Genomic DNA, 21,622 nt, shown 5'->3' on the forward strand with positions numbered 1-21,622 from the left:
GAGGTGAAATGCCGTGATGAGCATCCTACAGAGAAGCTCGAGACGGGCAGCACAGCCTGAGACAGGTGCAGCACAGCAGAGGGTTTGGACTGTCCCCAAGCAGGGCAGCAGTGAGGGCAGGCAGGAGGAGAACCCAATAACCTGGAGTTCTCACTGTCCTGAGGGGGTTTTGCCATCCAGATACAGCTGTGTCAGCGTTGGAGTAAGAAAGAAGAGCTGTGAAGAGTTCCTGGGTCCCAATGGGGTGTGCAGGAGCTGTGCCCATGGTCAGCGCTCGGAAACTGGCATGGGGCCATGGGAATCCACGGGAATTCATCCCTGCAGGAAGTTCTCATCCATATATAGCACTTCCTTCCCTGGCAGTGGCTGCATGCAGTGCCATTCTCCCATGGCATTGCTGGAGAGGAATTGGGAGCAGTGGGCAGAGGGGTCAGGGCTTCCCAGGAGATCCTCTCTCATGTCCTGCGTGATGAGGGCTGGGACGTGGCACCTGCCTGGCAAACATCTCCACACCTATTTTGCTGTGTTGAAGTAGGAAGTCAGAAACCTAAGGGAGAGTTCTGATCCTCTGAACAGGGCTGGGAAACCTTGGAGCATTGCTTGGACTGGCTCCTGCCCCAAAACAGGATCAGCACTACTAAACACTTTCCATACAGGAGCATGTCTACTGGGTTTTTGATTTTTTTAGTTTTTCTTAAATCCTCAGATTTAAAAGTGGAGAGTCCTTACTCTGCTTAAACAACGGTTTCTAGGATTAAACCATTTTCAACCCCAGAAAATGTCCCCGAATTGTCCTTGTTACTGTTGAGCTGGCAACATTTTGTTTTAATCCCTACTGGTAAGAGAAATGTATTCCTTTTCTGTTTGTGGCAGCCTTTTATGTATTTGGAAGTGGTTATCGTGTCCCCACAGCCTTACAGCCCAGCAGAGACTTTCCCCAGACTAAACACGGATGGGTCCTGCAGTCCTACAAAGCCAGACCCTATGTCCCCACTGGAGTCTCTCCCCCAGGCCTCACCTTTCTCAAAACACGATACCTGTGGACATTCATATGCCCCAGTGGGATGTTTGCCTTCTTCACAGCGGCATCACCAATTGACTCTTTGATCCACTCCACAGCAGATCTTTATCTGTGAAAGGCCTGGCTAGCCAGCAGGTTCCTATCTCGCATTGCCACAGATCATTATCACATTTGTCTGCATGGACTTGCACCCTATGTATTGCCAATCCTTTTTCCATTTTGCTGAGGTCATTTTGACTTTGAATCCTGGCCTCCACAGTGCTCACTGCTCTTCCCAGACAGGTCCCATTTGCCAAGGCATAAGCATAACTTTTATTCCTGGATTTGGGCCGTTAATAATAATTTATGAGTGCTTGCAGGACCAGGCCCCAGGAGGGGTGGGAGAATCACGGAGTCATTATGGCTGGGTTAGACCTCCAAGATCACCAAGTCCAACCATTGACCCAGCATTGCTCGCCATGGAATGGTGTCCCCAAGCGCCACATCTGCATGGTTCTTGAACATTTCCAGGAATGGTGATTCCACCATTTCTCTGGGTAGTCTGTTCCAGTGCCTGACCACCCTCTGAGTGAAGAAATTTTTCCTAATAGCTAATCTACCCACCTGAACCTTGGAATAAGTTGAGGGTATTTCCTCTTGTCCCATCTCTTGTTACGTGGGGGAAAAAGGCCGACCCTCACCCGGCCACAATCTCCTTTCAGGCGTGGAGTAATGAAGCTCCCCCCCCATAGCCTCCTTTTGTCCAGGCTGAGCCCCCCCAGCCTTGTGCTCCACACCCTTTCCCAGCTCTGCTGCCCTTCTCTGCACACGCTCCAGCCCCTCAATGTCTTTCTTGTCGTGAGGGGAGTAAAACTGAATCCAGTTTTCGAGACGTGGCCTCACCAGTGCCCAGCACACGGGGACGGTCACTGCCCTGGTTCTGCTGGCCACGCTACTGCTGATATAAGCCAGGATGCCCTTGGCCTTCTTGGCCAGCGCGGGAGACAAATAATGGAGGTTCTGCCGGGGGCCACCGCGGCGTGGTCCCAGCGCTGTCGGGGATGAAGCGGAGTGGCCAGAGAGGCGAAGGGAGCCGGTGCGGGGGCAGCGCCTTTGTCCGCGGGCGGGCGGGAGGGCGGCGGCGCGGTGCGGGCCCATGTGGCCGCAGTGCCGCCCGCCGGCGGGCTGGGCCGGAGCATGTGCAGCTGCGGCAGCACCTGGCAAGGAGCCGCAGCGCCGGGGATGTGAACCAGGCGGGGAGGAAGGCCCTTGACTCATCAGATAAATCCAGCCCCGCACGGCGAGCGAAGGCGGAGGAGGCGCGGCGGCGAGCCGGGGAGGATGGCGGGGGACAGCGAGCAGCGGCTGGAGGAGCAGGGGCAGCCCAGCGGCGGGGAGCCCTTCCTCATCGGGGTCAGCGGCGGCACGGCCAGCGGCAAGGTGCGGGGGTCGGCGGCCGGAGCCCCGCCGGGGCCGGGGGAGCTCCGCGGGGCGGCCCCGCACGCCGGGCGCGGCGGCCACATGGCAGCGCGGCGGGTCCGAGCGGCCGCCCCGCCACGTGCGCTGCTCCGCGGCCCGGCCGCGGGCTCGGGGCGGGCGCCGGGGACGGGGACGGAGCCGGGGCAGGGCTGGGAACGGAGCCGGGCGGGCTCGCTGGTTGCCCGCGGAAAGATGAGCCGGCGGAGGGAGCGCGGCCGCCGAGGCCTCTGCCCGGGCGGCGGACGGAGCCCCGCGGACACGTGGAGGGGGCTGCGGGGTGGGTGTGGGATTTACTCGCTCCTTCTCTCCGGCCGGGACCTTGTGTCCCTCTGTATCACCGGGGAGAGGGGGCCGGCAGCGGGCAGAGCTGGGCGCTGCGAGGAACAAGGGTGGCCCCAGCTCGGCCGGCGTAGAGGCGGCATCCCCCCTCCAGAATCTTTCCCGTGGCTGTGGTCGGCGCTTCCCCCGTTCTCCTTCACCTGCCCCGACCCCGGGGGCTGCCCGCCCCGCGCAGCACCTCGGCGGCGATGCGATTTTTCCAACCACCCCCTCCCTCCCCCGCCCCCAATGGTGTCGGTCGTGCATGGGGGGTGTCCTTCTCTGCCCAACTTTAGGGTAGCGGGAGCGGGAATTCTGCAGCAAATGCTGACTCACAGCGCCAGAACGACCTCCTGGCTGCTGTGCCGGGAGGGGCTGGCCCTTGGCAGAGGCAGGTGGGAGCGGAGCGGGGCGAGGGCTGCGGGGACGGGGCAGCCGCCCGCCGGGGCAATGCGGGTGTTCCCGGCAGGCTGCTACACCCAAACTGCAGCGCAGGGCGGCCGTACGGCTTTTCAGCCTTTGATTTTCCTTCTTTCATACAATGTGTCTGTCCGAATTTGTTTAACCTCGCCGGGTCACTTTCTTTCTTAATAGGAAAAGAAAATTGTTTCTTTTTTCCCCTATTTAAGAGCAGTAAAAGCAGCTCCGCGGCTCATCAGAGCTCCTGTGCAGGGCAGCGCATTCTACCTGTATTTTGGAAAGGATGAATAGATTTGGAAGTAGCTATACCTGTGAAATATTTCTTGCAGAGGAAATTGAATGTGGGCTGGCACAGGAGAAAGATGAGCCTTAGATCTCCGGGTTGATCTGTGTTTGGAGGGGGATCCCTCCTTCTCTTGAAGGCATAACCCAACTGCTGTACCTCAGCCCAGTGTTTTAAGCACGTGTCTCTGAGTACCCTCTTGATTCTTGGACTGCTGTTTCTGCTGCAAGGGGGAAAAAATCCAGCTGTAACAGGGGAGGGATGGTGAGGGAGGATGCAATCTCCTCCGGTGGGAACCAAAGCCGGATTGTTCTTGCAGTACAGCTCCTGGTGACTCAAACACGCTGGGTTTGTCTGTTCTCTGATGCGTGGGTCTGCCTCTCTGTAGTTGTCCCAATAACATCGTGTCTGGCGCTGCTGAACTGTTATGTCTCTGAACACTGTGTCTCAGGCCCACAAGGTAAAAGCTGTGATTACAGTACAATGCACCACAGTGGTGCTCAACTTCAAAGTGAAAATGCTCAAGAGCAGCAGGCTCCCTTAGGAAAAAAAAATAGGGAAATGGTCCTTTTCTAGCAAGAGAGATGTACTAACTGGCTTTTCCTGTCTCTCAGCTTTGATTTTTCCCCCTCTCCAGTGACTCCTGAAAACCTCTGTGCGGTGTTGCCCATTGAAGGGAATCCAGCAGATCACTGCAAAGTTGGTGGAAAAAGGCTGCAAGAAATATGCTGGCAAACCTCCCCCCAAACAATAGGAAAAAAGGACCTGGGACTTGTACCCACAGCCCCTCAGAGTCACATTTGGTGCAGCTGCATGGCAGGGAGGTGGGAGGCTGTCCCTCATCTGACTGGTGTCAGTGCCCTGTGCCCGGCAGTGCCAGATGCCACAGCATGCTGCAGGAGCGGTGGGCCTGGTGTGGTTTGTTTAGCTAAAGGCTTGCCTGCAGCCAAAATCCAGCTCAGGGGCTGCCTTGCTGATGTGCTGGCTCTGGGTGAAAAGTGAGTGCTAGCAGGAAAGTAAAGCAGGCACTTTTCCCGCTGGGAAAGCGACAAATCCGTCCGACTTGCCCTGGCACCAATTGGGGGTTGTCGTTACAACACACCCCTTTGGCAGCACACCAGCCCAAAGATAACCAAGGGAATTTGCCATCCAAGGCCCCCTGCAGCTCCTCCCACTGCTGCTTTTGGGGCTGACATGGGGATAAGAGGCTCCACGGTCCCTTCCATCCCTCTTGGTGTACCGGCACGGTCAGGCTGTGGAAGGATGGGATTGTGATTTGTAGCTTGCCACGACTTGCGTGGTGCCCTGGGGAAGCTGGTGTTGGAAGCGGCCGGCCTTCCCAAAGAGCTGGAGATTGTTTGGCTGGTGTTCCTTAAATCTGTGAGAACTCAAGTTCAAAGGCTGAGTGCTCTTCCCTAGTGAGCAAGAGGCTTGAGCAACTTTGGCCACTCAAATAGGGGTAGTACCCTGAGAGCTTTCCTGGTTTTTGGCTCTGGAAAGAAAGCTGGGCTGTGTTGGGAGCATGGCTGGGGAGCTGCAGAGGTCCTGGGCCGTCTGGGGTGCTGCAGCCTCTGTGAGGGCAGTGCAAGCTGCACAGTGGCTGTTTTGAGTCAGCTCAGCTGGGACAGGCTCATGAGAAAAAAAAAAGAGCTGTCCCCTGAAATCCAAGCACTGTGCAGTCTGGGCAAAGCGTGCTGTCATTCCCTGGCCTGGGGATGATTTGGAATTAAGACCCCCATCCTGTGTCAAACCTGAAGAGGACTGCAACTGCCTTATTCCCTCAGAGCAGTTCCCAAGGCTGGTTGTCGCATTTTCTTTTGCCCTATCTGTTCTCAAGTGTCCTGCTAGAGTTCTTGTTTCACTCTTCTACCCATGGCATTTGTGCTAACAGCTTCTTCCCTTGCTCCTGCAAGAGATCTTTGACTACCAGGGACTCTGCAGTGTACAAGACAGGCAACCAGGCTGCGGGCTGGAGGAAAGTTCAGCAGACTGCTGAGATGAGCTGGGAACTGTTGGGATACCTCCTTAAGCTCTTTCTGGGACCTGGCAGCTCTGCCAGCAGTGTCTGGAGCAGCTTTTCCCCAGCAGCAGCGGTGGCATCTGGTGCTGGGGTGGGGAGAGCTCTTTGAGCTCAGGCTGAAGCATTAATTGTTGTCCCCACGTGAAGTGAGGTGCTGATCGCTGCCTTCCAACAGGATCTTGTAAGAAAACACAGATTTGTGAAGGGCTGATTGCTTTGGTAGGCTGCTCATCACTCAAATTACAGTGAGGGCTGAGTATGGGTGCCACTGCAGCCCTGTAGTTACATCATGTGGGTATGGAGTTAGCACATCAAGTTCCCAATGTCTGTTGGAACATGCAGTCTCAGAGTTTCCAGCCAGCAGAGCACCAAGATTGCAGCCTGTGTTCAGCCAGGTATGCTCTTCACTTACTCCACTAGGCACTTTGAACACTGGGAGGGCTGGCTGAGGCTGGAAGAGTGAGCTGGAATTGCCCAGCCAGGGTGGGACAGCCAGTGTTGGCCCCCAGGGAAGGAGTGGTCTGAGCTGCATGGGGCAGTTCCAGCTCTGCATGGAGCCTCTTTTGTGACAGAGCTCAGGCCTCCACCACAGCAAGGGCTGAGGTCCCCCACGGGGCCCAGGGGCCACTGCCACAACGTCACCACCTGGATGGCTGGCAGAGAAGCCCAGGGGAGATCCGGGAATGACTTCCCCATGGGAGGGGGACTAACAGGAATTGCAGCAGCCCTGTGCCGGTTCAGCACCATTTCCTGGTGACGTTCGTTTGTGGCTGGCAAGAGCCCTGCATCACAAGGTCTGACTAGTTAAACACTGGTGTCAACGTGTGCTAGAGACTCATCAAACTTTCTAGTAGAACGTTGTTCTGTGCCAGCCCTGATCAGACTGATCCGCAGGACGTTTTGATGGGTCAGCCCTTTCCTGTTACTGATGGAATATGTGCTCATTATGGAGCCTGCTTACCATAGTCCCGTGGGCTCAGCCAGCTCTGGGCTATGGAGTTTGCAGCAGGGGCTCGAGAAAAATATCCTGTGCCTAAAACCAGAGGATTGGGAGGGATTGTGTTAGAGGGTTTGTTTTCCTCCCTGCGTGTAATCTGTGTTTAGAGCCTCTGTGTGTGCCTGTTTATGCTCCAGCCTGGGATTGCTGATCACATGCACGGTGTCCCAGGGTGAGTGAATAGAAACCTGGCTATCCCACTCCTGCTCTGGTTGGCCTGTGGCTCACAAAGGGAAAGGCAGGATGGTGAACCTGCCTGGGAATGCTCTGGGTGGAGGCCCAGGCTTTTGGTTCAAGAATAGCAAGTTTCCAGTCCTAGTGCTGCCACATGTATGTGCTCCCATTAGGACTGGAGAGGATGGTGTGGGTCATGAACTGGCTGTCTGCAGTCACAGGCATTTGATAGATGCTCTGGGACCTTTCCCAGTTTGCTGTCTGTTCTGTGTGTCATCCCAGTCCAAGCACTTCCTGGTACTTTATAATTACCATAACCTTCAGGAAGAGACTAACATCTGTAACTGGTGTGCTGCAGCAGATAAGCTGGAGGTGAGGACAGCGTGCTGTAGAGGACAGCAGAGAAATTAAACAAATAATTACAGTGATTCCTTATGTTTGATCTGAGGGAAAATCCTGTCAGAGCACGAAACTGGAGACTGCTTTGTCCACAGAGGTGTGATGAGGACACCCCAAGCAGGCTGCTGCAGATGCAGAGCCATCGCTAGCTCCTGCCAAGCCAGCTCACAATCGGATCCTACAGGAAGGGCGTTATGGCAGTGGAGTCCCTGGAGATAACCTCTGGGCTCCTCTCCCTGCTGGGATGTGACTCTGCAGTCTCTCCTCGCTCCTGGTTGTGCTGTGGGCCAAGGGCATTGCTCTGTTGGGGAGGACTGTCCTCAGGAGCAGCAGCTTGGCTCACGGTGAGCAGCCTGCAGTGGTAGCAGGAGGCTGTGCCTCTCTTTCCACGCTTTTGGCACAACCCTTTTCCTCCTCCTGAGGGATCTGGCAGCTTCAGTGTTCCTTTAGGGCTGGAATCATTTGATCTGGCTAAGTCACTTTTGCTGGGTGCCTCATCTAGAGTCCCTGGGAAAATGGGAGGTCCTCCCTGCAGCTGGGATGGGAACTAGAATGTCCCTCTGCAGTGCCAGGTTCCTCGGGGATGGACAGACTGCTCTCATGTGGGTTTTAGCATATCCACCTGCACAAGGCTTAGGAGTTCCTGCTAGCCCAGCACAGGCCTTGCTCTCCTGGGGCTGGAGGCGTCAGCTGTGTCCTGGTCCCTTCTCCTGGTGGGTGACTGTGGCACTGTCCATCAGCTTTCTCCTTAATACCTGTCGGAAGTTGTAATTCACTGTCTGAATTGGAAGTCGCAATTCACTGACCAAAGCTACCCAAGAGGGATTGCAGGATAATCTGCATAATAATGTCAGGGAATTAGTCAACTCCTGAAGAATATTTGAGCAGCTGGCTATAGGCCACAAGTGGATGTGAATTAAATATGTAATTAATATATTCCAAATAAATGTCAGGGGTGTGCCTCCAAACACCCATCTGTTGAGTTCTTCCCCTGTGTACCACCTCCTTTTGGGAAAATGTTGGATTTCTTCCCCAGGTTCCCTCTGCATCTTCCCTTCCCAGCAGAATAAAGCTGTACTTCTTCCTTGAACACTGGCTGTTTGTGTGCTTGGCTCAGGGGAGGAGTCCTGCAAGGGGAGCTACAGCTGCCTCTGCTCAGGAATAACCTCTCGGAGCTCTCGCTCTCGTGGTGCTGTGCTGATACCTTCCCCTCCACGAGCTGGGAGGTGTGGGTTGGTTTGCACAGCTTTCCCAGGGAGCAGCTCGAGCACAAAGCTTGGGGGAGTGCAGCTCCGGGGGTTTGCTCCAGCCTGGAGCCGAGTTCCCCTCGCTGCAGTGTGTGGGAAGTCATGGCAGGAGCCAGGGTCCCTCTTCCCTGCCCGTGGCTTGGAAAGTCCTGCTTCAGTTCCATGTGGCTACCACAGAAAAGGTCTGCTTGGCAACCACGGAGGCTCAGGGGCTGCTGGGTCCTGGTTATATTTAGTTTTAAGCAAGTTCTGGAGGAGGGGAAGGCTTTTGCTTGAGAAAGCACCCTGTTGCTGGGAGCTCTCTGCAGCTGAATCACCGTCAGCGTTCGCTTTGGCTTGTGGCAAGGTGTGCATGGATGAGGTGCATGTGGAGAAGGAGCTGAGCAGAGATAAGGAGTTCTGGCATAGCTCTCACACTCCTGCAGATGAGTTGTGTCATGTAGGGCATAGCTAGAGATGGGCTTCAAATCCTCCAGCTTGTGTACTGGGATTGAGTCCTTTCTCAAATCATCCTCTGCACTCGTGGGCTTCTTGCAGAAGAACCAGTTGTCTTCTTCCCTGGGAGAAGCAGTTGGGAACTGGCAAAAGAAGGAGTCTGAGCCCAGGCTGCCCCTTCAAGTGGGTGCTAAGTGCACGTTGTCAGCATGTGTCCCCTGCATCCAGACTGGTGCACGCTGGCACAGTGCTTTAGAGTCATGCTCTCTTCTTGCTCTTACTGGGTGTCTGTGGGTCTCCCCAAAACCTGGCTGTGCTGATTTCCAGTTATTGATGGATGTTTTCACAGCCACACGTGTATGCTGTGCTGCTTTGGGAGAAAAGGGTTTAAACGGGTTATATGTTATTTATTTGGGGGGACACTTCCTGAGGCTGGGCGTTTCTGTTCCCATTGGGTAGGGGAGTTTCCTAGCTGCACGTTTCTGGTTTTTCTTCTTCCTTAACAGTGGCTGTTTATCAGCCAAGGGGAAAAACTGCATGTCCAGCTGTAGGAGGTGTTCAGACTGGCATCAGGCACTGCACCTCATGAGACACTGTTGCTCCTATCACAAATGATAGTGAGAAAAGGAAAAACCTTCTCTTGGACCTTGCTGAGGTTCACTGCCCGACTAAGGCAAGCTGAACGTGCCCTGTCCCCCACTTAATACAGGTGTAATATGTGAGCAGTGCCTGGCCCACACCTGCAGGACCAAAGTGACAAGTGTGCCTCTTCCCAGAGCCAGGAGGTGATGTCCCTGCTCACCCAGGCAGTGTGGGGTGCTGAAACTCAGCTCGGTCCTGAGAGCAGGATGTCCTCTTGGTTGTCTTTCTCCACCACTTCTGCCAGCTCTCCAGAGCCCACCACGGAAAAAGGGATGGTCCACTGTGTCTGCCAGATTGCTTTTTCCAAGAGGCACCGTCTGCCCCAGAGCCCTGGATGGCAAATGGGCTGGGATACAGTCTGTTCCTCCTCTGGAAACCTGGAGGGAGGCATATTCCTGTCTCCAGCTGCTTTGGGATACTTTCTCCTTGGGCTTTTCTCACTATCAGGTGTCTCAGATCGTGAGGTATGGAGCTAGAGGGGGATTTTCGGAGCTGGTGGAGGCTCTTCTCCACCTTCCAGAATCCATAGACCAGAGATTAGTGTGTATAAGGCAGAAGCAAGACTGGCACCATTTGTCTCAAATGATTTTATTGCCAATACACGTGCTGAGGTCCGAGGGGAGAGAGTGAATGCAAATCCATGTGTTGCTTTCACTGATTCAAAGGAAGCCCTGCTCCCTCCTCTGGGCCGGGGAAAGCAGTTTCTGGTGCAGATCCACATGGAACCCGTGCATCTGTCTGGGTGGCTGTGCTGAGTGGTGGTTTATTCCTAATGGGCCTGGGAAGTTCGGTGTCCTCGGCAGCTGTAGGCAAGGCTGAGCCCTGCTGCGCTGCGTCCCGTCGCTGCACGGGCAAGCAGTGCTGAGCGGGCAGGAGAAGTGCAAGAGAGGCACTGAACACACCCCGGGTTTGCAAAACCTCTGGGATGCAGCTGGAGAAGCAGTAGGGCTGAGGCAGGCCAGGGAAGGGTTTGGGGAGTGGGAAAACAGAGGAAAGGAAGAGCGGGCTCTGGCTATGTCCGCGTGTGCGGAAGGGCAAGTGACTGGCACGGACTTGCAGGGCTTTGTTCCGGGTGGGAGCAGCTTGCTGCAGGGCAGGGCTGCCGGCGTGGCTTGGGAAGCATGACCCACCCACTGGGAGAGGCAGGAGAAGAAGGTGGGATGCTCAGGAGACCCTGAAACCCAAACTGGTGCCCAGGGCTCCCGGGCTGCTGTGGGTCAGCTGGAGCCGGTTCTCTCCGCAGCAGAGCTGTGTGTGAGCCTCTCTAGCCGGGCTGGGGGTGACGCACGGCCCAGTGCTCACAGCCAAGTCAGGTCAGCCTGGCCTGGAGGGAAGAGATGGTCTCTGGAGACGGGAATGCTGTCAAATCTTTCAGCTTCTCAGGCAAACAGCCTTGCCAACTCTGCCTGCCGGGGTGACCTCTTCTGCCAGGCATGCGTTCCCCTCCCTGTTCCCTCTCACCAATGCAGCTGGAGGTTGCCAGCCAGGTATGGAGCAGATGGTTGAGCCATCTGGGAGGTGGGAGCATGGAAAGAGCCACTGGCAGGCTGGGGTAGGCAAGCTGGGGCAAGCACGCTGCTCTTTGCAAGGCACAGGGCTCGGCAGAGCGCTTGTGGTCACCGGGGCCGGGAGCAGCTCGGCTGGGCACCTGCAGCCAGCGTGAGTCCCTGAGTGGGAGCAGCTCCCTTTGGCACCAGGAACAGCTGCTGTGTGTGCCGTGGGGCAGGAGCAGAGCGCTCCCAGCCAGCCTGGCCTCGGCTCTCACTGGCTGCCAGGCAGTGATGCAGTCACCACCAGTGCATTGCACAGCGGCCAAGGACTCCCATGACTAAGGAGAAGGGACTGCAGCAGGCTTTGGGATTTGTCCCCCAAGCCGTGCTCCGGGTCGTGTCGCAGCGGCGGTGCCTGCCCTGGTGCCAGCAGAGCCGGTGCCAGCCACCCTGTCCCAGCCTGCTCCGTGTGGAGTGCGAGGTGCCCGCTCCCTGTGCCAGCAGCGCTCGGCAGCCAGGGCCACGTGGCTCCTCAGCCGCTGACTCCGCAGGGCCCTGAGCCTCGCTGTGCCAGCAGGCACCAGGATGTGCTGGCTCCTCCCAGCTGTGGCAGAGATCCCTGATGAGGTCCCACGGCTCTCTTCCTCCTGTCTTCCCATCCTGGGCTTTGTTTGCCCTCCCTCTGAGGACTGTCTCGTGCAATGGTGGGGTTTCTGGACTGGAGCAGAGCTGGGGGAGCCAAGACTGCTTTCTCAGGGAGGAGGCTGAGCCCTGGTGCCCCACGGGGAGCTGCCTGGCAGGCTGGAGTGCCTGGGGCCCCTGGTCTGTGGCTGAACCCAGGCAGGAGCCGACTGTTTTTCTGCTGCCACTTGTGCCCAGAATAGGGACTGTGGGCAGGCCATAGGGGCGGAGGAGGGGGTGGCAGGCAGCAAACTCGGTGCTGCTATCACACTGAGGAGTACCATGGTGATGCCTCTGGAGCTCTTTTCCCTCAGTGGCTTTGGGAAAACCACAGACTCTTGGCTGGAGGTGCAGCAGCAAGCAGGCAGGGATGTTACCTGGGGACTTCCCCCCTGTGCCACTTAGATGTAACTTGCTGCTGATGTGCTTCCTTTGCTTCTCCTTTCCCAGTCGTCAGTGTGCTCCAAGATTGTTCAGCTGCTGGGCCAGAACGAGGTGGACTATCGCCAGAAGCAGGTGGTGATCGTGAGCCAAGACAGCTTCTACCGGGTCCTCACCTCGGAGCAGAAGTCCAAAGCCCTCAAAGGCCAGTTCAATTTTGACCACCCAGGTGAATGGACAACAGCACTGGGGCTCTGCTGTGCACTGCGGGACAGGGCTGGAGCGAGACCCCCAGCTGCACCAGCAAAGACTCTGCATGGACACTGGGGCTCTGAATCCTCATGGGTGGCTTAGTTAAGCTTTGTGGAGCTGGGTGCATCGCTGGCAGGGTGGCTGGAACCACCTGTGTGTCCCCCCCCACCCATCTCTCTTGGGAAAGAAATGAGGTGGAGTGTTTGGGATGAGAAAGAGCAGGTTATAAACCCTCAAACTCTTTAAGACCCTCCTCTTCCTGCTAAAACACACCCCAGTTTGGACAAGGTTTTCACAGAATCATAGAATCATCGAATAGTTTGGGTTAGAAGGGGCCTTAAAGGTCGTCTTGCTCCAATACCCTTCACCTGGAGCAGGCTGCAAAGGAACAGATTGGGTTTTGGTGCAGCTGAGTCAGGCCCAGAGAGATCTGGCCTGGCAGAGTCCCTGGAGCCAGCAGCTCCATGTCCCCCCTTTCAAGGAGGGAACCAGCTGTGCAGCTGCTCTGCAAACCCTTCCACCGAGAGGCCCTGCCCTGTTACTACCACAGGGGCTCTTTGAACCATCTCCGGGCTCGGTGGGGAAATTCCAGAGCTGCTGTCCCTTCGTCCCCACGAGGACAATGGCCAGAGGCAGCGAGCACTGAGCAAACAGAGCCCTGTCTGTCTGGCAGCTCAGTGCTGGAACACTGCTCCAGTCTCTCTCCAGGGCTGGAGGAGATGCCTTCCTGCGCCTGGGCTGTCAGCACTGCTGCACAAGGACGGTATTGATCTCTGCAGGCCACATCCCAGGCTGGTGCAGGGCCACAGAGGCCCGTGGCTCTGGCAGAGCTGGGCCTTGCCTCGTCCCTGGGGAGGTGCAGGGCTTTCCTCCCGCGTCTGCACGGCTGTCTGTCCCCAGCGCGAGGTGCCGAGGGCTCTGGCTTGGGCGCAGCACCGCATCTGGTGGGTGGGAGAGGTTGCAAAGCCGCCTCGGTAACGTTTCCTCTCTCCTCAGATGCCTTTGACAACGAGCTGATCGTGAAAACGCTCAAAGAGATCACAGAAGGGAAGACGGTCCAGATTCCTGTCTATGACTTTGTCTCCCACTCCAGGTCTAACAGCCGCTCCTGCCTTGCCGTGCCTCTGCTAACGCCCCGCAGTGCCGCACGCAGCCCTGCCCTCCCCAGCCTCCTGCCCTCTGCTTGGGTGCCTAACCTGCCAGCACTAAGCTTCCATCCTAACTCCTCCAGCCCCGGGTTAGAGCATCCCAGGCAGATACAGGCGTAGGCTGAGGGTCTGGAAAGCTGCGCAACCATCCAGCAACATCCAGACATCAGTGCCGGGGGGGTTATGACCTCCCTTCTCCTCTCTCATCCACGCCTGCTCTCCCCATGAACTCGGTGTTTGCAGCTTTAACTCCAGCCTCAAACATCCTGGTAGTGCCAGGAAAGGAGGAGGACACCAGTTCTCCCTCCTGTAACGCTCCCCTTGCATGCGTTCAGCTTGTTTTTGCATGCCCGTGTCGATCGAGGATGGTGCGGCTCCGCTCCGTTTCCCACGAGAGCGCCGTGCTGCCAGGGCAGTGCTGCCCGCTTCCCAGGGAAGCACAGCTTCCCTTGCTTAGGCTCTCCTGAGCTTTCTGGCTTGGCACATAACCCTTGTGAGCAGCGGCTGGCCGAGGTAGGGGGAGAAGGGCTAGCGTGCTTCCCGCTTTGCTGTTTGTCCTTCCAGGAAGCGTACGTATGCCTTGGATTCCCTCCACGGCGGTGGGGTAGGTCTGCCCTCTCCTCGGTCGCCCCCCTGGTGCAGCAGTGGTGTCCCAGGGTCGGAGCAGTGCTTAGGAGCACCGCTGCTTCCCCTCCACCTCTCTTTTTGTTCCCCAGCCTCCCCCAGCAGGCTCTGACTGTGCTTCCCCCTGCCAGGAAAGAGGAGACGGTGACGGTGTACCCTGCCGACGTGGTGCTCTTCGAAGGCATTCTGGCCTTCTACAGCCAGGAGGTGCGGGACCTCTTCCGCATGAAGCTCTTCGTGGACACGGACGCAGACACCCGGCTGTCCCGCAGAGGTGAGGCAGGCACAGGGATCCCCCTGAACTGATCTGGGCAGCTGGGCACAGGGGCAGGGTGACGGCGAGCAGAGCAGAACTGGAGCTGGCACAAAGCTGCAAAGAGCTCGGGAGCTTTTCCTCCGCACTGCAGAGTGTCCCTAGGGCAGCTTGTGGCAGCGGGGAGAGCGCCTTGCTCCGTGTCTCTTGGGATTCAGTGGGATTTTTGCTGCCTTGGCTGGGATTCCTCCTTTGATGACTGCTGAGCGTGCCGTGTCCTCGCACGGCCCCGTGGCACCAGCCCAGTGCCAGCAGCTGAGCAGCAGCTGCTGCCAGTCAGCAGATGCCAGCAGGGAAGGATGCAGTGGGCAAGGCAGAGCATCTGGGCAGTTCAGTCGGAAGATGGATCTGCTCAGGAGCTGGGCTCTGGGTGTGCTCTGAGGATGGCATTTGGGCCATGGTGTCCACCGTGGGTGCTGCAGATAGGGACTTTGGTTGTAGCTTTGTGCAACCCATTGTGGAGCCTTTGTGTGGTACTTGGCATTGGGGGCCAAGAGCCCTAGAAACCAGTGTCCCTCTCTAGGATTCCCCATGTCCTGCTGGCTTGGCTGTGGGAGGGACACCTGTGCAGGGCCTGCATGACTCGAGATGCCCTTCATTCCTAAGCAGCCTCGAGGGGTAGGGTCACTGATGCAGCACCCCCTGGGTGACTAAAAAAACCATTTGGGGACTGCTGGGGTGCAATTCACTTCTGTCTGAGCTATTCCTACCCCTGCCTGGTTCTGACAAGCTCCACAGGGTGCCTGGGGATGCAGAAGATGACTTAGATGAGCAGTCCCTGCCAGAGCTCCACGCTGTGACGAGGGCAGCGCGTCTCAGTGCGTCAGTCTGGGACTGTTGTGTGCACGGGACTGTTCCACTCTGCACTGGAGCTGGTCTTGCCTGCCCTCCTGCTGTCAGACACATGCAGAGCCTCCTCAGCTGCTGGGATGTCATCAGCACTGATTAACATCTGCTTTTTACCAATCCCTCTTGACCCTGCCCACTGTTCTTGCTTGACTCATCTGGGGAGGTGACAGCACGGTCGCGGCAGGGAGATGTGTTAGCAGGTCACAGACAGGCACTTGCAGGATCCCAAAATGTGAGCCCCAGTTCCTTAAACTGTGCCGTGCAGGAGCTCAGGGCCACACTCAGCCACGGGGTTAGGACATTGTCGTGGTGTGACCCCAGCCAGCAACTCAGCAACATGCAGCTCCCTGCTCAACCTCCCCTGGTGGGAGAGAATCAGAAGGGTAAGAGTGAGAAAACTTGTGGGTTGAGATGAAGGCAGTTTAATAAGTAAAGCAAAAGCCACAAGGCAAGCAAAACGAGGAATTTGTCACCACTTCCCGTGGGCAGGCAGGTGTTCAGCCATCCCCAGGAAAGCAGGGCTCCATCGTGTGTAACGGTTATGTGGGAAGACAGACGCCATCACTTTGAATGTCTCGCCTTCCTCCTTCTTCCCCCAGCTTTATATCATCGTGTATATGGTGTGGAACATCCTTTGGGTCAGTCAGGGTCAGCTGTCCCAGCTGTGTCCCCTCCCCTCACGGGTGGGGTGGGGTGAGGAACAGCAAAGGCCTTGGATCTGTGTAAGCACTGCTCAGCAATAACAAAAACACCCCCGTGTTATCTACGATGTTTTCAGCACAAATCCAAAACACGGCCCCACAGCAGCCACTGTGAAGAAAATTAACTCTATCCTAACCAAAGCCAGCACATTCTCCACCCTTTATTCCAGACCACTTAAATCCAGTCCATTCTCATTCCCCACCTTTGGTGTAACGCACACATATCAATCCCCTGTTTTATGGACCACCCCTGTAGCAGATCTCCTGAGTGTCCACTGAGTTAATTCAGTCCCTGGCTTTGGGCTCCATCTGTCGCAGTGGTCATTCAGGACAGGAGAAGGTGGTGTGTGGTGTGGAGTTATTGGGTCACTGCTGTACTCACACTGCTTCTTGTAAGGCTTGTACTTTGCCCACCCACCATCAATCGCTCGCAAAAAGGCAGCTTTGCTGATGGAGGTGCTGCTGTCTCCTGGTTACTGCAGCTCATTGTTCTCCTGGTAGGAATCTGGCCATTTCCCTGCCATCAGCAGTTGGTAGGACTACTGCAGCATCAAATCTGTTTACTGTATGTCATTTCTGCGAAAAGGAGAGCCTGTGTGAGAGGTGCCAAAGGTATAATCACGTCCCTGGAATGTAGCTGGAGGCAACTCACAGTAAAAGTTGGGATCTTGCGTTGTGATGTGGGCCTGAGTCATCTTTCCGTCCCAGAAGTCCTAAAGGGTTGCAGGAATTGGGTTTTCAGCTGGGCAGCAGCAGAAGATGAGGTTCCTGGAAGTGCAGCTGACAGCTCAGTTAATTGGTAGTGCTGGAGTCCAGTATGTGCAACTCGCACTGTCCCCATCTCAGCACCTCTCCCCAGAAATTCTGCTAGCAGACTGCAAGGGGCAAGGTCTGCCGGGTACCTCAAACAGGGATCCATGGGGATCAGGGACCTAATTCTGGCTAAGCACCCTCACTGCCCTGTCCTTGGCCAGCTTCCCTAAAAAAGAAACTAGGTCCCAGTGTCACGTGCATGTTTTGGGTCCAGTTTGAGTTTGGACCTGCCGGCTTCAAAGGGTTGCTGATTTGTCCTTGGGTTATTTCCCTGCCCTGCCAGCAGTCCCTCTGGACAGGTGTGTGGTCTTTGCCTGGGCTGTTGGGACCTGCTGCTTTGGGGCCAGGTACAAGACAGCAGGTGTGTGACTTGTGTTTGTGTGTGGAGCGATGGTCCTGCTGTGGTGTGCCCTGGGAAGAGGCAGGGGAGCTTTGCCCGGCCAGGACCAGCCCCTGCACCCCAACACATAAGGTGTGGGACCTGGAAAACAAAAGTGTTATATTTCCCCTGCCTCTTTTCTGTATTGTTCGAGCTGGGGCTCACTCCTGCTCTCCGGAGAAGCTGGCTAGTGCAGCCTGGCTCCTGGAGCTGGCAGCCGTCCTGCTGCCAGCCCCTTTCGCCCATCGCTTCCCCCGTGCAGGGCTGGGAAAGGCCACGCCGTGAAGCTGCTGGCCCAGGGCAAACACAGCCATGGGGACAGCGCCAGACCAGCAGTGTCCTGGCCCAGGAGCAGGTCACGCAGGCTGGCAGGGCTGTGCCTTGGCTCCGCCTGGGACACGAGGGAAGGCTCATTCCAGAGGCAGTGCCAGGCGCTCGCATGCTGGGGGAAAGCCAGCAGCCCCCTGGGGACAGCCAAGAGCCGTGTGCTCGGCCACAGGGCTGCTTTGGCTCTTCCCTGTGGATTGCATTCCCGCTGAACTGGGGCACTTGCCCGCGCTGAAGCGGCTTCAGACTGGAGCTGGCACTGGCCCAAAGAGCTCATGCAGACGGGCTGAAAGGCCTGAGTGGCAGAACAAGCAGGAGGCCAGTTTGCTCTCCTGCCTTCGGGCTTCCTCCTGAGCTGCCCTGCCCCAAGCTCAGCCTCTGGTTCTCCTGCTCGGCTGGGGACAGCACGAGGAGCCTGGCAGAGCTGTGCAGGTGACTGAGTTCTGCTCTCCTCACCTCTGCAGATCTGAGTTAAAGTGCCTTAATGTGCGTGTGTGTGGCTGAGCCCCGCTGCTTTTTTGTTCTTTGGGCACCTCTGCACTGGGATGACTGAGAGAATGACCAGTCAGGCAGGACAGAGTGACAGCACGGAGGCAAAGCCTGAGAGCACTCAGGACTGGGCTGGCACTGGTTACAGCTGGAATGTGCAGAGCTCGAAAGGGCCAGAGGCCAAGAAAAGCCCTTGGTCAGGTCAGCCAGCCCTTGGCTCCCAGGAAGGCTTGGAAGCAAGTTAAAAGCATGGAGCTGGGCTGGGATGTGCTCAGATACGTGGACAGCAGCTTCCAGGAACTGAGATCTCAGGCAGAATACCCGTGTGACTGGCCAAAGGCTGTGCTTACTGAAGGGAAAGGGGGTGGAGAGATTTGTGCCTCAGCTCCTAACCGTGCCTTGCACCTTCCCCTCAGTGCTACGTGACATCAGCGAGCGAGGCAGGGACCTGGAGCAGATCCTGTCTCAGTACATCACCTTCGTCAAGCCTGCCTTCGAGGAGTTCTGCTTGCCGGTGAGTCGGGGCAGCGACACCCGTGCGAGTGCTGAAACAGCAGCAGTTTGTGCCCAGAGTTCAGCCCAGCCTCCCGTGCCTTGCTCCTCCCTGCAGGCCAAGGCAGGGGTGCCAGCGCTGGCCAGGCCAGGGTGTGATGGGGACTGTTTATACAGCCACTGCCTTCCTGCTGAGGTCACCCTTCCCTTCGGGAAGGCAGCGTGGCCAGAGGAATCCCTCCCCAGGCCTGACAAACCACTGGGCAGCTCAGCCTGGGAGTGAAGATCCTTGGCCGTATTTAGCTCTGGAATGGGAGGTCGCTGCCCCCAGGCAGCGTTTGCTGTGTCTGCCTCCTCTTTTGGGCTGTCCTGCCTGCCCTTTACACCCTGCAGTGCTGCTGGCTTCATGCTTGGGAGAGCAGGGAAGCTTCTTCCTTCTCCCCGTGCAGCGGGATGTGGCCTTGCAGGTTGCATTTCCTGGCTGGTGAGTGGCCAGGGTGACAAGGCCTGCCTGGAGAAAGGAAGCTCCTTTGGGAGCTGATAACAGAGGCAAGGCTCCCTGGCAGACAGGAACTGTCTGGGGGCATTTACTGCAGTCCTGCAGACTTGCATGGAAATGACAGGTTTGCAGGATCAGCCATTGTACACCTGTCATGGCTCTCATGGAAAGGAGCCTGTGCCTTGGTTCTCAAGGCTTTTCAAGTAGATGTGGTGGTTATATGAGTTGGTTTTTATTTATTCTGGAGGAAGTGAGCCAGCAGAGTCCTGAAACCTGGGAACTGCTGGCGAGCACCATAGGCAGGAATTAAACTGTGCCTCCCACCTTTGGAGCATCCCTATTCCTGTCTTACCTAGTCAGCTCTGCCCCTTACCTTAAGAGGGACTGATTCTGTGCCACAAGGTCTTTTGCTGGCTCTTGCACAGCTCCCTTTTTTTCAGTCTCGCTCAGCTGTGGCTCTGGGGACCAATTCCAAAGCCCAGAAAGGCTTTTCCCGAGAGGCAGGTCCAGCTTGCAAGGCTCCTCTTCTTGCAAGTCCCCAGCAAGACAAATCCACGTTTTTTTTTGAAGCAGCAGATGCTGCATCAGGCTCTTCTGATGAAGAGTCTGTAGGAGAGCCAAGTGTGAAACAAGGAGGGCACAAAACCGCCTTGTTTCTATCCACAGCTTTGCAATGGTCTGCTCCCACTTCCAACCTGGTGTTGGCTCAACTGCAGAGCAGCTGCAGGCTCAGCACTGTTGCTGTTATTTGACTCCTGAAGCAGCTCTGGGCCAAGTGGTCCAGTGCTGAAACGGTCCAGCATATCCTGGTGATTTTGGATATGTCTGGAAGCACTTGGAGGTGTCAGGTGACACCCATCACCCCAGCTGGCTCCGTGGGGCTCGGCTGTCAGCTGTAGAACTGACACAAACGGGGAGGAAACTGAGACTGGCACCTGCAGGTGAAACTAGGTCAGGACTGGTGTCCTGAATCACACCTTCTCTGCAAAAGTGGTGTGGTAGAGAGTTCTCCCCCGTTCCCAGGCAGGTCTCCTGGCTGTGCCCAGGCACGCCAGCTCGTGCTCTTGGAGCAAGTCTGGATTGGATGTGGGGGGAATGATGTTCCCAAGAGCATCAGCTGCTGGAGTCCTGTGATTATGAGGCTTCTTAATTGCAGGTTTTATTTAGGGTGCCTCTTACTGGCTTCTGCATGAGGTCATGAAAATAGAGTCAGGGCACAAGGCATGGCCCTTGAAACACATTGCAGAACACGAATAAGAGCACCCAAAATGTACTGTCAGCAATGACACACCTCCCAGTGGGTCTGGGTGAGGCAAGGCGCTGCCCCAGGGAGCAGGGGCAGTGCCCCAGCCCGGTGTCTCTCCACTTTCCCTGTAACACAGTGCTCTCTCTCCTCCCAGACCAAGAAATATGCTGACGTGATCATTCCCAGAGGAGCAGATAACGAAGGTAAGCACCCAGCCCCTGCTGTCCTGCCCTGGCAGCCAGCTCTGGGCTATTGCTGTTGCACTGGAGATAGGCTGGAGGCAGCAGGGGACTCTGGCCACTGCCACCCAAGAGAGTGCTGCTACCACAGGTGTGCCGAGACGAGTCTGTTCCCTTTGCTCCTCCTCGGAGCGTTGGGGACCGGGAGATTTTGTTCCTCTGATGCCTCCAGGCCAGCTCTTGGCTCATCCCACGCAAAAGGCAATGTGCAACTGGGTCAGCCTGGCTGGAATCAGCCTGGCTGGAATCAGCCCGACCATCCTGGCTTTGAGGGGCAGAGGGATCGGGTCCCAGGGGGATGGGAGGGGGGATAGCAGTGGGAGGGACAGCAGGAGCACAGCCCTGCCTTGGCTCCGGCTGGTTTGCAGCCGTCCTAACGCCGTCTCTCCCCCTTTTGCTCGCAGTGGCCATAAACCTGATAGTGCAGCACATCCAGGACATTCTTAACGGAGGACTCAGCAAACGCCAGAGCAACGGGTACCTGAATGGCTACACTCCCCCGCGCCAGCGGCAGCCCTCAGAGTCCAGCAGCCGGCCCCACTGACCCGGGCAGAGGCGTGAGGCCGCGGCCAGGCCCCTCTGTACATACTGTCCACTCGTTCCCCCCTTATCTATTTAAGAAACCAGACGGAGACGAATGCCTTTAATTTTGTATGTTCGAATTTGCCGAGCGAGAAGCAGCCGGTCGCTCGGGAGCCCGGACCGCCCTCAGCTCCCGGCCTTGCTCAATAACTCCTCCAGCACGGAACCGGCTATAAATCTCTATAAATATAGAATTGCTCTATTTTTGTGTAAATGCAGAATAACGTAAAATTACTTGCCGTAAGGAACTTGCCAGGCTCGGTGTTGCCGGGAGGGACTGGGAAAGGGCGTCCTGGGAGGTGTTGGTGTCAGGATCTTCACCCCAAAGGAAGGAAGAAGCGTGGAAGGGCAGTGGCAGCGTGAGTGGAGTGTGTTACACCTGGGCTGGCTCTGTCTCTTCCTACTGTCGCTGTGCAGGTCCAAGCAGCCTGGCTGGGCTGGCAGGTGCTGCACGATGCCTCTGGCAGCTGGGAGAATGATGTGGAGTACCTCCCCCTGACTCTTTGCAGCTCCAAGTCTCAGCCTTACAACAGCATCCCATTCTGTGCCTGACACCCCTTCCCAGCAGAGGTGTGGGGCTGCTGCCACACCCTCCAGTGAGGGCCTGGAAGGTGGTTTTTATGGATGTGTGTCCGTATAAACACGGGGGTTTTAGCAGTCTCAGTGCCTGGCTTGTGTGGAAGCAGCACGTGGATACCTCCAG

At 56.7% G+C, this 21,622-nt stretch overlaps 1 protein-coding gene across 1 annotated transcript; it reads left to right on the forward strand.

Moving 5' to 3' along the window:
* Positions 1-2,174: 2,174 nt before the first annotated feature.
* UCK2 (uridine-cytidine kinase 2) lies at positions 2,175-21,167 on the forward strand. Its single transcript, XM_040072913.2, has 7 exons — positions 2,175-2,440; positions 12,036-12,195; positions 13,215-13,311; positions 14,122-14,264; positions 18,278-18,375; positions 20,253-20,301; positions 20,742-21,167. The coding sequence occupies exons 1-7, from the start codon at positions 2,342-2,344 to the stop codon at positions 20,879-20,881; spliced, it is 786 nt and encodes a 261-aa protein (XP_039928847.1). The 5' UTR covers positions 2,175-2,341; the 3' UTR covers positions 20,882-21,167.
* Positions 21,168-21,622: the final 455 nt, after the last annotated feature.

Source organism: Hirundo rustica, chromosome 9 (genome assembly GCF_015227805.2).
Source record: "Hirundo rustica isolate bHirRus1 chromosome 9, bHirRus1.pri.v3, whole genome shotgun sequence".
NCBI classification, from domain to species: Eukaryota; Metazoa; Chordata; class Aves; order Passeriformes; family Hirundinidae; genus Hirundo; species Hirundo rustica.